At 41.0% G+C, this 17,093-nt stretch overlaps 1 protein-coding gene across 1 annotated transcript in view; it reads right to left on the bottom strand.

The window, feature by feature from the left end:
• robo2 (roundabout, axon guidance receptor, homolog 2 (Drosophila)) overlaps positions 1–17,093 on the bottom strand; it is a 553,585-nt gene that overhangs the window by 37,994 nt on the left and 498,498 nt on the right. The window contains 2 exon segments of the mRNA XM_060943573.1: positions 1,186–1,449; positions 7,185–7,344. Coding sequence (XP_060799556.1) covers positions 1,186–1,449; positions 7,185–7,344 — 424 coding nt within the window.

Here is a 17,093-nt window from a genome sequence, read left to right as displayed (position 1 = left end):
GCGAACGATTTTAAATCGTGTTTTAGCATTAATCCTAACCTTTTCTTTTTTTTTTCCTCCAGGTCAAAAGAGAAAGTTTGGAAAATTAGCCAGAGGATTGTGATTAATTGGTTTTGCCAGGAAGTTAAACGCTATGGTCATGCGGCTGAGAGAGAGAGAGAGAGAGAGAGGTCTATATTTATATACCAAAAAAAACATTTTTTCGTATAAATTACTGTCTGGGCCTTGGTAATGAGTTCATATTTCATCTCGATGCATTATGGCAATACTGGGCTTACAGAAAAAGAAAAATGAAAGCATTGAAATGAAATGAAAAAGAAGGCATGACAAATAAAATGAATGGAAAAAGGAAAGAAACAAAACAAGGAAAGAAATGAAAGAAAAAAAAGAAAGAAGGAAGTAAGGGAAGCAAGTACACAAAGAAAGAAAAGAAGGAGAAAAAACGAAAGAAGAAAAACGAAAGAAAAGGAAATGAATGAAGGACAGAAAGAAGAATAGAAATGAAGAAAATCAACGAAAAAGAAAATAACGATGGACAGGAAAACCGAAAGAAGGGTAAAAACAATCATACAAAAGAAAAGGAGGAAAGAAATTTAAAAAAGGGAAAAATCAAAAACAGAAAAGAGAAAGAAAAAGAAAAGCAGGAAAGAAATTATGAAAAAAAACCTAAAAAATAAAAGGATGAATATAAAGATGAAGGGTTGTCGGTTTATTTTCTGTAAGGGAAGTAAGCACACAATGAAAGAAAGAAAAGAAGAAGAGAAAATGAAAGAAGAAGAAAAACAAAACAAAAAGTTAAAGGAAATGAATGAAGGACAGAAAGAAGAGGAGAAATGAAGAAAATCAACAAAAAAGGAAATAATGATGGACAGGAAAACTGAAAGAAGGGTAAAAACCAAAAACGTACAAAACAAAAGAAGGAGGAAAGAAATGGGAAAAAAGGAAAGAATCAAAAACAGGAAAGAGAAAGAAAAAGAAAATCAGGAAATAAATTATTTAACAAAAACCTAAAGAATTGAAAGGATTGATAAAAAGATAGTTTTTTTTTTCTGTAAATATTTCAGACTGAAATGGCACCATATAACATTCACATACTATATATTAATGATTTTCTGTAAAATCAACTTTTCAAACATAAGAAAGAGAAAAACCCCGCCACCTCCCGTTCTCGTCCTGACTCCTCACCATGTCTGCTTGGCCATGTCCAGCTGGTACTGTCGTGCGAGCTCATCCAGATGTGCGTGCAGCATGGGCTGCGTCTCGTCTCGAGGGGACGGAGTCAGCGTGGCCGTGGACTGCTTCCCGAAGGACATGGCTGCTGGAGATGATGCCACACCGCGGACAGGTGGAGTTGGCACACGTTCTTCCTCTTCCTCCAGCTCATCCTCCACTCCCTGGTGCAGGTACGTCTGCACGGGCAGAGGGTGTCCCCAACCATCACTGTCATAGCTACAGGACAGGAAACAACACGCAGAGGGACGGAGAACGAGTCAAAGAGCGAGGTTAAAGGGGAAAAAATAAAATCTGAACATCCGTGAAGAGGTATATCTGGAAAACTAATCCCGTCTGAGCAGTACTTTGGTTGATTATCTATCTATCTATCTATCTATCTATCTATCTATCTATCTATCTATCTATCTATCTATCTATCTATCTATCTATCTATCTATCTATCCTTTCTTCTTGGTATCTGATTTCCTATTTGGATTTAAAACTAGAAATGGGCGTATTCTGTACCAGAAGTAGTATCATTTTGTTTTTAAATTACACTGACCAAAACTTCCAACGCAGCACTTCAAATTTTGAAATATTTTGTGTACGCAAAATAAGATCATGGTTTTGGGTAACGATACCTAAACTGCACCTTAAAAGCTCATGAGATTGTTTTTATTTTGTTGTATGGGCAGTTCGTTCCACCTGAATGCACATCGTTTAGAAGTTTGCGACTCCACTCAGGTTGAGCAGAACTCGTTGACCAATCCTTCTTAAGCTTGGTCAATAAATAACCCCAGCAATGGGCAATTTAAATACTCATTGGCATTGTACTGGTGCAACGTTCGACCATGGCGCGACTACGTCAAAATCACTGAGAAAGAGCCATCAGTATGCTTGTTGGCGGGATGTCACAAAGACAGGTTGCAAGGGCTCTGGGCATCAATGTGTCGACTATTTCGTGTCTCTGGAGCCGGTATGATGACACAGAAAGCACTAACGACCGACCACGTCTCACCACCCCTCAGCAGGACCGCCATATTTGTCTCCAGCACCTTCGCAATCGCTTCCTGCCAGCTACAGTTACCGCTGCACAGACCAGAGGTCGTCACCAGAACAGGATCAGCGATCAAACAGTACGCAATCGCTTGCATGAAGCCGGGTTGCAAAACCGGTGTCCCAGTCGTGGTCTGGTGTTGACTCCTGCTCGTCGCTGTGTCTGTCTGGAATGGGCAAGGGCACGTTTGGGCTGGAATGTGCTCAGGTGGAACAGGGTCCTGTTTTCTGACGAATCAAGGTTCAAGTTGAGTGTTGCTGACGGCAGAGTGTAGGATTGTGAAGGGTTCTGGATCATGCCTTCTTACTCAACGATCTAGAATATCCCATAGGTGCTCTATAGAGAGTTTGGCATAGCCGACGGGAACGTTATGCTAACGCGAATGTCCTGGAGCATGACCGCTGGGGTGGACCAGCTGTCATGGTGTGTGCTGGAATAAGCAGCAGACACAAGACTGAGCTTGTTTTCATTGATGGAACCCTCAATGCAGCCCATTACCGTGATGACGTTTTGGCCCCTGTCGCAGTTCCACTGGTGACTCGCTACCGCCGAATGCTGCAACAGGATAACGCGAAACCACGTCACCAGAGTCTGTCAGGAATACCTGAGGCAGAACAATAGCCTGGCAAGCCAGACTAAATGTGAATATTTAGTCTGGCCTCGCTCATAGACATTTCCGAAGGGTGTGGGAGGAACAACCCGCTGTCTTTCAAACTGTCTCTGTGCGTATAGGCCAACGCTCTGACCAATCAGCACAACAGTGACTGTGACGGAGTCAGAGCGACAGAAAGCAGTGGGGGAGGCCTTGAAATAAATAATTTTTCAAAATGCGTATTAATTAATCAACAGGTTCTAGATATTAAGAAGTTTGGAGATAATGACCACAAGTTTGGAGTCTGTACCACATACTTAACATACACTCTTTTTTTTTTCAAGTGTTTTTCAAGGGTTTGCTTAAACTGTTTTGGAGAGTTTTTATTTAGTGGTGTTTGGTGAAATAATTTCCCTTAAATTTAAAATAACGGGAAAACAAGAAACAATCAAAAAGTAATGTTTCAAAGCTGTTTATTAATTCTTCGTACTGCACAAACTAGCCCCATCCTTTTGGCTACGAGCGGAGCCAGCTGGTAGATCAGACTTTTGCCATAGCCGGTCGGCAAAACAGCGAAAACGTCCTTCTTGAAAAGGAATGAGCGGAGAGCCTCTTCCTGCTCATGTTTCAACGAAAACTCCAAGTCTAATTCTTCTAAAACTGATTCCAAAGCGGAGTCAAACGCGCGCTGTTCACTAGCCGTAGCCATCTTTCCTGTTGTGCTTTCTCCAGCATCGCGCAGCCTTGTCGTCACTCCTGCAAAAGCCCGCCCAAAGAATCCAAACAAAAACCTTGCGTTGTGATTGGCGGGCACGATTTGATGCCCGGGGTGTTTTGTTGATATGGTGCGAGGCTAGACCCACTCGTAGGCAAAAATATTTTTGGCCACTAGGCGGGTGGGTCTAGTTTACTAGGCTAGCAGAACAATGTTCAGTGTCTTGATTGGCCCCAGATTTAAACCCTATAGAGCACCTATGGGATCACTGAGTAAGAAGGCATGATCCAGAACCCTTCACAATCCTACAGTTGCACCAGGCACTTTGTGAGGAATGGGAACGCATCACACACACACTGAAATCCAGCAACTGATCGAATCAATGCATCGGAGAATTCAGGCTGTGTGCGACTCCAGAGGTGGCCAAACAAGATACTGATTTTGATGATCCAGAATCACACTTTGATTTGACGTTATTAATTTCAAACCGGGACTAATCTGTTTTTCATTCATGACTCTAAAATGGTGTATTTGAATTAAACCTTGATATGTATTGTGTATTGTTAAATCTATCATGAGAAAATGGCATGTATCGTAATAAACCTGAGTGTTGCATTGGAAATTCTGGTCAGTGTAGATAAATAACTTACAGTGCTGCTGTGAGTCCAAATTTGATCGATTAATCAGAATTTCTTTTTAATAATCTTGAAGAACCATCACTTACAAATGACATCACATATGTACAAAAGATATGCTTTACAATTTAAAAAAAAAATGCTTATTTTAAAGATAAAGATCTCTGCAAAGATATGCAGCTCGATACACGGCGCAAAAAAAACTAGATCTTTCCCTCTGCCTGAAGGAAGCTAGTTTCAAGGTCTTTTTGTGTTGTAATTATTATAATTATTGAGTAGATCTATACTGTCAGAAATAGGGGTACAGGAGGAGTCAATTTCTGTCCCCTAAGGTACAATCTGCACTAATGTACCCCCTGGGGCACATTATTGGACCTCACGGGAACTATGTGTACCTTTTAAGGGCCAAAAAGGTACATATATGTTCCCAAGCAGCATATAAACGGTACAAATAAGTACCTTAGAGGATGCTGATCCAACAACAAGCCATTGTACCCCTAAAGGTACATTAAAATGTACTTTATTTTCTGAGAGTATACCCTAATAGACTTCCGTGAGATTGTCTCCTTTTTGTTACACTGTGCTAATTTATTGTATTCCAGTTTGTCTGTGAATGTTTGTCTTTTACGACGGCTGTAATGCTGCAATTTCCCTCGGGATCAATAAAATTCCTTCCTCCCTCTCTCTCTTCATTACTTCCTATCTATCTATCTATCTATCTATCTATCTATCTATCTATATATCTTTTGACTTGTAGCACAACCTGCTGGAAAAAGTTAATGCTGGCTAAAACAGAAAGGTCTCAGCATTAACTTTTTCAGCAGTTTGTGCTACAGTAGCTCTTCCGTTCTTCTGGATTGGACCATATGAGCTAGCTTTCATGCCCCATGTGAATCAATGAGCCTTTGACACCCATGAGCCTGTTGCCAGTTCACCAGTTGTCCTTTGGATCCTTGGACCACTTTTGTTTGGTACTAGCCACTGCATACCGGGAACACCGCACAAGATGTGCCATTTTGGAGATGTTCAGACCCAGTCATCTCGCCATCACAATTTGTCAAAGTCACTCAGATCCTTATGCTTGCCCATTTATCCTGCTTCCAACACATCAACTTCAAGAACTGACTGTTTTCCTGCTGACAGGTGCCATCGTAATGAGATAATTAACAGTTATTCCACGAAATCGAGTCGTACATGAGCTGATAGCTGACGAGGTGCGTAGCACCGAGATTAAGTGGAATAACCGTTTTATTCTATCCACATTCACTGGATTTTGAGATCCACATAGCTTTTTATTTATTTATTTTTTACAAATTCTATAAATAAAAAAAAAAACTTCCTCCAATATGTCCAACAAAATCATTTCCACTTAGGCGGACTTCTTAAAAACCTATCAATGGCGGCAGCAAATTGACTAGTGTTTTTTTTTTTTTGTAGAAAGTGCTGTTGTGCCGAGGTATAGAACAGCTTTTAGACATTTATTTAATTCTTCCTTGGACATTTCAGTTCTGTAATTTTCAAACTTCTTTGAGCTTCTGAACCAGTCTAAAAAAAAAAAAATTTTAATGCTTAATTAAAGATGAATGTAAACAAACCAGCGAAATGACAAGCACAGTTTATGAAAACTGCAATAATAATAATAATTCTTGAAAATAAAAAAAGATGTTCTTAACATCAAATACTTTTAGTCCATATTTTGATGCTTTTTTATTTTTTGGGGTTTTGTTTTCAAGTAGAGTTTTTATTTCGTCCTCGGTTGGTTCAGCAACACGCTCTGCCATTTGTTTTTTTTTAATCTACTCACGGTATATGAGCTGATATCCTAGTAGTAGAGTATATATATATATATATATATATATATATATAATCACATCACATCACCTCTAGCCGCTTTATCCTTCTACAGGGTCGCAGGCAAGCTGGAGCCTATCCCAGCTGACTACGGGCGAAAGGCGGGGTACACCCTGGACAAGTCGCCAGGTCATCACAGGGCTGACACATAGACACAGACAACCATTCACACTCACATTCACACCTACGCTCAATTTAGAGTCACCAGTTAACCTAACCTGCATGTCTTTGGACTGTGGGGGAAACCGGAGCACCCGGAGGAAACCCACGCGGACACGGGGAGAACATGCAAACTCCACACAGAAAGGCCCTCGCCGGCTACGGGGCTCGAACCCGGACCTTCTTGCTGTGAGGCGACAGCGCTAACCACTACACCACCGTGCCGCCCATATATATATATATATATAAATTAAACTGTTAAGTAAAAATTTTGGCTCCTCAAATCTCACTCAAGAGGCTGATATTCAGAGCTATTTTTTCCCCTCCCATGATAACGATTGCGTCCTGCCTTTCCTAACACTCCGCTCCTACACACTGCGCTAATCCACATCATAAAGCCAATGCTCATTAAAAGAATTTGTCAGTGCACAGCCCAGAGGACATAACAGTTTTAATCTGAAGCCGTTAAAGACACGACTGAGATTTATAGTGCAGAAGAGTCCTCATTTGCCAGATAGCCTATTAAGCTAGATGACTCTCCGAGATGGAAATTAATGGGGTTGAAAGGCAAGCACACCTCTTGAGCAAGAGACTTAAGTGGTAAAACCACCCTGACGCTTCTGAGAGCTATTCAGACACCCACAGGATGGTTTCATGACATTACATGGGCATTCTATTCAAACGTTACGCAATTTTAAAACAAATCTGGCCAAAAATACCAAAAGTGCATGGCTGTCATAAGTCTGACTTATTATTACACTTACAAGGGTGCCAATAATTATAAGTTTGTTGGTGAGGATTTTTTTTTTCTAGAACAAATTTTCTCCAATTGCAGTTGATGTGAGATGAAGTGAATTGACATATATATAAAACACATTTTGACCAAGGGTGCCAATAATTCTGGAGACAACTGTATCTGTAGTTTAACGAAGATAAAAAAGGAGGTTTCTCAGTCAGTCCTACCCTCCTCCTTCATGGTGCTCGGTGCTGTAGTGCTCCAGCTCTGTGCCTGGTAGAGGATGGATAGGAGGAGGTGGTAACGGGACGTTTGCCCAGTTGGAGCCGTTGGGCTTCGTGGGTTTGGCTCCTACTTTGGTCTTTTTCTTCTTCCCTCCTTTTCCACCTAAAAAAAAAAAAACAAAATGGAAAAAATAAAACGCGATGAAACAATGTGCTTGCATGTGCTCGTCCTCTTTCAGAGCTTCACAAACTTCTCCAGTTCCCAAGGCGAATTCAAATTTCAGCATTTCATCCCACCTGAAATATTGTTTCCCCCTTTCAGTTTGTCTCACTCAGAGTTTATCTGCGCTTCAAGGCACCGGCGTTCTGTAACAACAGCACAACAGTACTCCTGAGGCTCGGGCATGAAAACGAGGCTTCAGAGCGACCGATTGAACTCGGAGGTTTATAAAGAATAGACACGTGGAGAGACACAAAGACAAATGGCTGCACAGCGTCCTGTCCTCCTTTCCTGTCAATACCTCCCATGAAAGAAGGGTGAAATATGTCGGCCTTCTGCACTTCAGCTCGGGCTGGAGCTCTAATGGAAGTCCCTGGCAGTTTATTTCATTTCTGCTGCCTTCAAAACATGACAAAAGAAAAGAGTGCACAGCACGGAGGACTGACAAACAACTCCAGTTTGAAGATATCATTTCTGAAAATTTTGAATGTTCATAATTTGCCAGTTAGTACACTTTGAGATGCCAGGTTACAGCTTTACCTCTAACACTGGAGACTCCTTCCATAACTGCATAATAAAAGTGTTAAAAAGGTGTTCAATTGTAATTTGAATTAAAAAAAAAAAAGATATAAGCAACCATCTTCAACTGAAAGGTTTCACCTGAAACAGTGTGGAGCTTGGAAACACCATTTATATAAATAAAGGAAAATAAAAACAGCAAAACGTGGTCCATTCGGTCAACCATTCTGTAAATATGCACATTTGTGCATAGCACACTGTATAAGGCCCATTCTATAATTGCGGGTACATTTCAAGCGTCGACTCTGTTCGTCATCGTCGACTCTGTTGTCGTCAAACTGGGCAATCCATTCGCGGAATTGATGGCAACAGAGTTGACATTTTTCCACCATTCTGTGTCTTAACTCCACACGCTAACCTCAAACTAGCTACCACACGGCGTGTACAAAAACGGAATTTTATGGCTTTTAATTGTATTATTATTAAAAAAAATAGTGAGAGATTCACTCCAATGTCACAATAACAGAGTTGATGAATAATTAATCTGCTGTTGGTGTAAAATCCTCAACATTTTGTTCAAATTAATGAAAGAAGAAACATAACAGAACACGTCTCACTGCCTTTCTGAAGTTTCCCGCCAGAGGAAGTGACATCACTTGGTGCAGGTGTCATGTGTATGATTAAAAGTCTTTGTGGATTTTATGTGGTTTTATAACAGAGTTGACAAGAACATTGGGACGGATTAAATATAAATATATATATATATATATATATATATATATATATATATATATATATATTTTTTATGACTGAAATTTCACATAATACAGAAAATAGACTTTCAGTACAATTGATTTAACAATAGTTAATAAAATAAGCCCCTGAAAAACAGACTGTTAGACTGAATCACTTCCTGTTTATTCGAGTTGAATGGATGAGTCAGGAGTCGAAGGCAGCCAATAATGTGGGGGGAGTCATCTGATTAATGTTTTATGGATCAGTTGGGCCTAAAATGTACATCAAGCATTGCTATTGGTGAAAGATTGTCATAATTTACATTATTGTTCAAAACTGATTAATAAAGATTTCTTTTCTGGAAAATAACAAAAGGTTTATCTCAGAAACGTGAAACGTACCCTGAATTCTATAATAATAATAATAATAATAATAAGTTACATTTATATAGCGCCTTTCAAGAAACCCAAGGACGCTTTACAATTATAGACAAGGAAAAAAAAAAATAAATAAATAAACATTTAAAAAAAAATGACCCAGATAGTAAAAGCTCAGTTGCTCAGCTTACACTACAGATTCAATCATTGCTCAAGACTCCAGGGCCAGGTGTGAAAATGTTCAAAATATTCGTCTGGTCGAGCTCGAATTAGAAGGGAACTGAAGCGATTAGAGCTGAGTGTGTATTCATTATTACATGATCGAAGCTAAGCTCCAGATTGGTATTTATACCGGAGAGTGGAGTCCCATATTAATAGCGATACCTGCTTTTTGATGGCTTGACAATATCGCTACGTTCACACTGCAAGGCTTAATGCTCAATTCCGATTTTTTTGTGAAATCCGATTTTTTTGTGAGGTCGTTCACATTAACAAATATATGCGACTTGTATGTGATCCTCAGTATGAACGAAAAGCGACCTAAAAGTGTTCCGCATGCGCATTGCAGGATACGACGACGTCACACGCAGTGAGCATGGCCAGTGTTTACGGAAGTAAAACCGCCCGGTTGCGGTATGACCCATTCAATCTAGCTTGAATAGCTGTATCCCCCCAAATGGAAATCAGCTCCCGAACCTCTGCGTCCTTCCATTGAGAAGATTCAGGACCTTCACAGCCCGAAGCGTCCCTCGCATTGATGTCATGGGCAGGGGCGCAGATACGTTTTTTGAACTGGGGGGGACAAAAAACTGGGGGGGACAAAGCTGCCAGCAAACCAACCCCAACCCCGATATGCCTGTCAAACTTGTTGTGGGTTACCATAGCAACCAAGCTTGAGCTCGCAACCTGTGCAGTCTGCGCAGCTCAACCAACCGAATATCAGTCTTTGTTTTGTTTTATGTGAGTTGTTGCAACTATGTATACACTGCTGTGCACCTCAATAAACCGAATGGTAATTAGTCTTTTGATTTTTCCGTGAGGTTTGCCTTATGCAAAGAAAGACAGCATAGACATTTTTTCCTCCCTATAAGTGGGGGGGACCGAACGAGGTGAATTTAAATCTGGGTGGGACGAGTCCCACCCTCTATCTGCGCCCGTGATTATGCGCCATGTTGTTGTAACTTTTTTTGAGAGACCCGCCGCCTACTTCAGCGCAGAATAGTGACGTTTGTGGCTTGTTGATGACGTGTAAGTCGGATGAATGCGACCTGGCGGTTCAGACTGAAGTCGCATATGAAAAGAGCGGATAGGAATCGGAATTAGGACCACATATCCAAACGGCCTGGGTCGGATTTGAAAAAATCGGATCTGTGTCGTTCATATTGTCAATAAAAGATCGGATACAGGTCACATATGGGCGAAAAGATCGGATTTGAGTCACTTCAGCCTGCAGTGTGAACGTAGCCTATGATGTTCATACATACACACGAAGGTGTACCACCACCACCACCACAGGGAACCCGATCATAAGTGCAAGGCAACATATCTCATAAACACTTGACCACCGGACAATGAAATTTGTATCTTTATTTCCATAAGATAGATGGGTTTTTATCCAGTGCTTATTTTTAATTTAATTTTTTTTTAAATAATGACGTGGGATTATTTACAAACACACTTTACAGAAAATATTCATAACAGTTTCATGTAAAACTAGTTAAAACAGTTTTATTAGTCCACTCGCTTGTTGGACAGTTAACACTTTCTGTCATGTAAGTGTGATAGATGGATGTAAGTGCAGGAAGAGTTTTACTGAAAACACACGAGCAAACAGATCCAAAACGTAGACAAAGGCAGAGTCGAAAAACAAGCAGTGGTGGAGCGAGGCACAGACAGGATATCAGAGGGAATACAATACTCAGTCCAAAACCACAAACAGGGTCAAAACCAGAAGAGTGATACAGAATGAGGCTTTCGCAAAGTCTGTGTGTTACTCAGAGTCCTTATATGTCTGCGCTGTGATTGAGCTCTAATCAGGAACAGGCGCATGGTGATTAGTCCTAATGGCGCTGCACTCATGGACATGACAGATAAAACCATACAACTGCTTGACATATCAAGTTTGATATTGGATGGTAACTACAGTAATGATCTTTATTTTAGGCACTATTTTATATATATATATATATATATATATATATATATATATATATATATATATATACACACACACACACACAGTGGTGCTTGAAAGTTTGTGAACCCTTTAGAATTTTCTATATTTCTGCATAAGTAGGACCTAAAACATCATCAGATTTTCACACAAGTCCTAAAAGTAGATAAAGAGAACCCAGTTAAACAAATGAGACAAAAATATTATACTTGGTCATTTATTTATTGAGGAAAATGATCAAAAGTATGTGAACCTCTCGGATTTGCAGTGAATTTGAAGGTGAAATTAGAGTCAGGTGTTTTCAATCAATGGGATGACAATCAGGTGTGAGTGGGCACCCTGTTTTATTTAAAGAACAGGGATCTATCGAAGTCTGATCTTCACAACACATTTGTGGAAGTGTATCATGGCACGAACAAAGGAGATTTCTGAGGACCTCAGAAAAAGCGTTGTTGATGCTCATCAGGCTAGAAAAGGTTACAAAACCATCTCTAAAGAGTTTGGACTCCACCAATCCACAGTCACACAGATTGTGTACAAATGGAGGAAATTCAAGACCACTGTTACCCTCCCCAGGAGTGGTCGATCAACAAAGATCACTCCAAGAGCAAGGCATGCAATAGTTGGCGAAGTCACAAAGGACCCCAGGGTAACTTCTAAGCAACTGAAGGCCTCTCTCACATTGGCTAATGTTAATGTTCATGAGTCCACCATCAGGAGAACACTGAACAACAATGGTGTGCATGGCAGGGTTGCAAGGAGAAAGCCACTGCTCTCCAAAAAGAACATTGCTGCTCTTCTGCAGTTTGCTAAAGATCACGTGGACAAGCCAGAAGGCTATTGGATAAATGTTTTGTGCATGGATGAGACCACAATAGAACTTTTTGGTTTAAATGAGAAGCGTTGTGTTTGGAGAAAGGAAAACCCTGCATTCCAGCATAAGAACCTTATCCCATCTGTGAAACATGGTGGTGGTAGTATCATGGTTTGGGCCTGTTTTGCTGCATCTGGGTCAGGACGGCTTGCCATCATTGATGGAACAATGAATTCTGAATTATACCAGCGAATTCTAAAGGAAAATGTCAGGACATCTGTCCATGAACTGAATCTCAAGAGAAGGTGGGTCATGCAGCAAGACAACGACCCTAAGCACACAAGTCGTTCTACCAAAGAATGGTTAAAGAAGAATAAAGTTAATGTTTTGGAATGGCCAAGTCAAAGTCCTGACCTTAATCCAATGGAAATGTTGTGGAAGGACCTGAAGCGAGCAGTTCATGTGAGGAAACCCACCAACATCCCAGAGTTGAAGCTGTTCTGTACGGAGGAACGGGCAAAAATTCCTCCAAGCCGGTGTGCAGGACTGATCAACAGTTACCGGAAACATTTAGTTGCAGTTATTGCTGCACAAGGGGGTCACACCAGATACTGAAAGCAAAGGTTCACATACTTTTGCCATTCACAGATATGTAATATTGGATCATTTTCCTCAATAAATAAATGACTAAGTATAATATTTTTGTCTCATTTGTTTAACTGGGTTCTCTTTATCTACTTTTAGGACTTGTGTGAAAATCTGATTATGTTTTAGGTCATATTTATGCAGAAATATAGAAAATTCTAAAGGGTTCACAAACTTTCAAGCGCCGTGTGTATTGAAAATTTGGCTGAATTTGATCATTTAAGATTTAACAGAATTTTCCATTTATTATTTCACCTGGTCATTTAACCAAGAAAACTTCAGAGTAAATGATTTTTTTTTTCAGATAAACGCTTGTACTGCAAGTCCTTGTGTTTTGAAACAGCAATGACAAATCGTTTCTCAACAACCTGTCAAGATGTCGTTAAAATAATGCAATAACATCCTGGTAATTTCAAGACAGATGTACGTCTTGACACAAATGCAAATGTGAACCATCAAGGCAGAAAGATCAGACCTGAGAAATCCAGCTTGTAATGTGAAAGTGCGGACGTCTGGCCTTGGAGCTGCAGAGGTGGCAGGATTGATAAAATGAAATGATTAACACGTTGCACATGACCGCTTAACTCTGCATGTTTCTCCTCGCGTGGCTCTAGTCGAGCATAAAATAGCTTTCCCTGATATCGTGAAATCCAAAAACAGCATGTGCATGGTGCTGGAATCTGTCATCTTCTGCCTTTCGTCTTTCGAGCAATCTATATTTGCTCTCAGTGGCTAAAAACGTTTGCTTTCGGGCAGTGCTGGCAGCATGCTGCGGTTTGCAGCCAGACATTTCATACTATGCTAGAACGCTGGCTATAAATTAACTCCTCAAAAAAAAGAAAAAAAGAAAAAATCTTCAATGAACCTTCCATGCTTTTGATTTCCGTTCAAAAACCTGAAACATTTCTGGAAGTCGTTCCATGATGATGAACCGCTTACCGTATTCGGATCTCACCAGGAGTTTAAAATACTCCCGTAATTGTAAATCAGTATCATTTTGCCATGTTTATACTTTACTAAAGTATTATTGAAATCAAAAACTTGTACTTACATTTCCAAGGATAAACCTTCTTACATTTTTACTTTGACCTTCAAAGTAATCGCTTCTTCTTTTTTCATTTTGCCAATGACTGCATGCTATACATCAATCGAACAAACTCTGGAACAATTTATTGACATGTCAAGTTCAAGAATCTCATCAAGAAGAAGACTATCAATAATTATGACAGCTCGTCATCTGCGATGACTTTGTTGTGCTACACAGTGACACAATGTCGTTAGCGCTATAGCTGTCCATGAGCATTTAAACATGGATAAGCCAAGGTGTTGATCTTGACGATCTTGAGTGTATCAGCACGACCTCAAAGACTCACGTAAAATGAGGCATCTTCTTCACCACCCTGAAAGGCATAAACTACATCGAAAGGCAAGTTCAGTTAGCACTAAGGCCTCGGTCCCACAACACCGATAACTAAAACTCGAACTATGACGATACCTGAATTTAGTTCCAGTCTGGAGCAGTCACACCACAACTAAAATCCCAACTGTAATATCAGTTGGTCCTGACACTCAGGGAAATAAATGCATGCAACTTAAGCCTAGGTCACAACCGGACGTACGATTTTTTGGCCGTGCGATTTTTGGCGTTTCCCAAATCGCTGCGTTTTTTTTGTTCGTGGACAAAGACGCACGTTGGCCGTAAGTTTGTCTTGCAACCTGAAAAAAAAACGTAAGCGCCCGTAGAGTTTGTTTGACATGACAAAGAACCTCTGCGGCCGGTCCGCGGCCAGTCTACGGCTCGAAAATTAGCACGTCACACGCGCGCCCTCCGTGCTTTTCTTGCGTTTTTTGCACGTAGATCGGCCGTAGGAGCACGTACGGCCGGTTGTGACCGAGGCTTTAGGAATAGTCATGGAAGTTTTTTTCCAAGTAGTAGCACATTATTCTGGGTCGTACTGTATAGCTTGGACTTCAAAACAACCCATGTACACACTCTGGAAAAAGAAAAGAAAGAAAGCACAACTTTTATTCATCACACACTTGTGAAATTTCCTCTATGCATTTAACCCATCTGAAGCAGTGAACACACACATGTGAGCAATGAGCACATACACGTATCCAGAGCAGTGGGCAGCCATGCTAACAGCACCCGGGAAGCAGTTGGGAGTTCAGTGCCTCGCTCAAGGGCACCTCAGCCCAAGGCCGTCCCATATTAACCTAACCTGCATGTCTTTTGACTGTGGGAGAAACTGGAGAACCCAGAGGAAACCCACACAGACACGGGGAGAACATGCAAACTCCGCACAGAAAGGCCCTCGCCGGCCGCTGGGCTCGAACCCAGAACCTTCTTGCTGTGAGGCGACCATGCTAACCACTACACCACCATGTCGCCCCGTGGTTGATATACAGGCTTGTATTGCTCGAGTCCGACTTGTGCCCTAATTTTAAGGACTTGTGACTTGACTTGAACTTGAGCACTGATGACTCGGACATGGACTCGGACTCATGCATTAACTGCATTCGGACTCGTAAAGTGGAGACGAGGACTTGGATTTTTTCTTTATTTTGTAACATGCCAAAATACTTTGGCAGAAGATATTTATATCTGGGCGGCATGGTGGTGTAGTGGTTAGCGCTGTCGCCTCACAGCAAGAAGGTCCGGGTTCGAGCCCCGGGGCCGGCGAGGGCCTTTCTGTGTGGAGTTTGCATGTTCTCCCCGTGTCCGCGTGGGTTTCCTCCGGGTGCTCCGGTTTCCCCCACAGTCCAAAGACATGCAGGTTAGGTTAACTGGTGACTCTAAATTGAGCGTAGGTGTGAATGTGAGTGTGAATGGTTGTCTGTGTCTATGTGTCAGCCCTGTGATGACCTGGCGACTTGTCCAGGGTGTACCCCGCCTTTCGCCCGTAGTCAGCTGGGATAGGCTCCAGCTTGCCTGCGACCCTGTAGAACAGGATAAAGCGGCTAGAGATAATGAGATGAGATGAGATATTTATATCTACATTAATTTTTGTACTAATTTCGTGTAAGAGTGTCACACCTGCGTGCCTTGGAACGTGCATCAGATAGACTCTCAGGCGCTCCGGACAGCGCACACACCAAGCAGACTCTTGCGCACACCGTAAACGACTCGCATCTGCACAGGATTAAGGCGCAATCAGCACGCCGATATAAAAACTGTGAAAACACACTTACTTTGCGAAGTATTGAGTTGCATTGCTGACACATTAACAAGCCTTATTTCCTTGTTTGGTTTCCTGATCCCCTGTTTCTCGTCTTTGATTCTGCCGAGTCTACGATAGCCTGTTTGTGCCTCACTCGACCTATTGCCTGTTTCACTGTTTTACGATTTTGCCTGCCGTTCTGGATTGTCTTCACTTATATTAATAAACACACCTTCTGCACTTACATCCATCTCCCAACCATCTCTGACAGAATACTGCACACTCCCTGATAAAGAGAAGCACATTCACCTGTTCATACATCATGTTCAGGAACAAACTCATGTTAAAGGTGCTAAAACAGCCACCGTCACATGGTGCAGTTGGAGTTTTGTTCTTCAATTCCACTCGGATCAATAGTGGACTCGACTCAAGATGTTTTTTTAATGACTCGGACTTGACCACTAGTGACTCGAGACTGGACTCGGACTCGAGGCTTAGTGCCTCGACTACAACACTGATATAATACGGATAGGTCACAGATTATGGAAATATAATAAAAAAAGATACAAAATACAGAGTGGTTACAGATTTTAATACGGATGCATCATGGATGCTAATAATTTACGGATTGGTCACGGACGTTTCAGTATATTACAGATTGGTTACCGATTTCATGCGGATGATGCATCACGGATAAAAAATTAAGAAGTCTAAAACAATTAAATGTTTAGACTGCCGAAGTTCGTAATTAAAATATCTTACCTGCATTTATATGTTTACTTTATTAATTTACTATTGATATTTCATGTAAAATAATCATATCTGTGAATAAAATATCCATGCTTTGTATTATATATATTTTTTTATTTTCCGTGAATCTGTATTCCGTGACTCCATGATGCAATAAGGATGTACAAAGATGCCTGGGGAAAAATAGCACATGCTCAGACAACGTCACATGTAAACAATGACCTGATTGGTCAGATGTTTTATCGGATCAGGTCCAGGCCTGGAAAAAATCGCTCCAGAAGCAATCTCACCGATACGGATAAACCCAGGCCTGGGCTATAGGGATCGTTATTTGTCTGGTGTGAGCACCAACCACATCAACTACAGGGGACCCATTTATTTATAGTTATCCATATAGTTGTAGTTATTGGTATTGTGGGACTGGGCCTTTACTTGCTAACATTAACTGGTTATATAGTACCGAATTTGACTAAGTTAGCATGTTTTCTTTGTGAATGCCAGGTCAGACTAGGGCTTTC

Source organism: Neoarius graeffei, chromosome 17, assembly GCF_027579695.1.
Source record: "Neoarius graeffei isolate fNeoGra1 chromosome 17, fNeoGra1.pri, whole genome shotgun sequence".
NCBI classification, from domain to species: Eukaryota; Metazoa; Chordata; class Actinopteri; order Siluriformes; family Ariidae; genus Neoarius; species Neoarius graeffei.
Note: the sequence above shows the minus strand (reverse complement) of the source record. Positions and strands in the feature narration are given on the sequence as shown.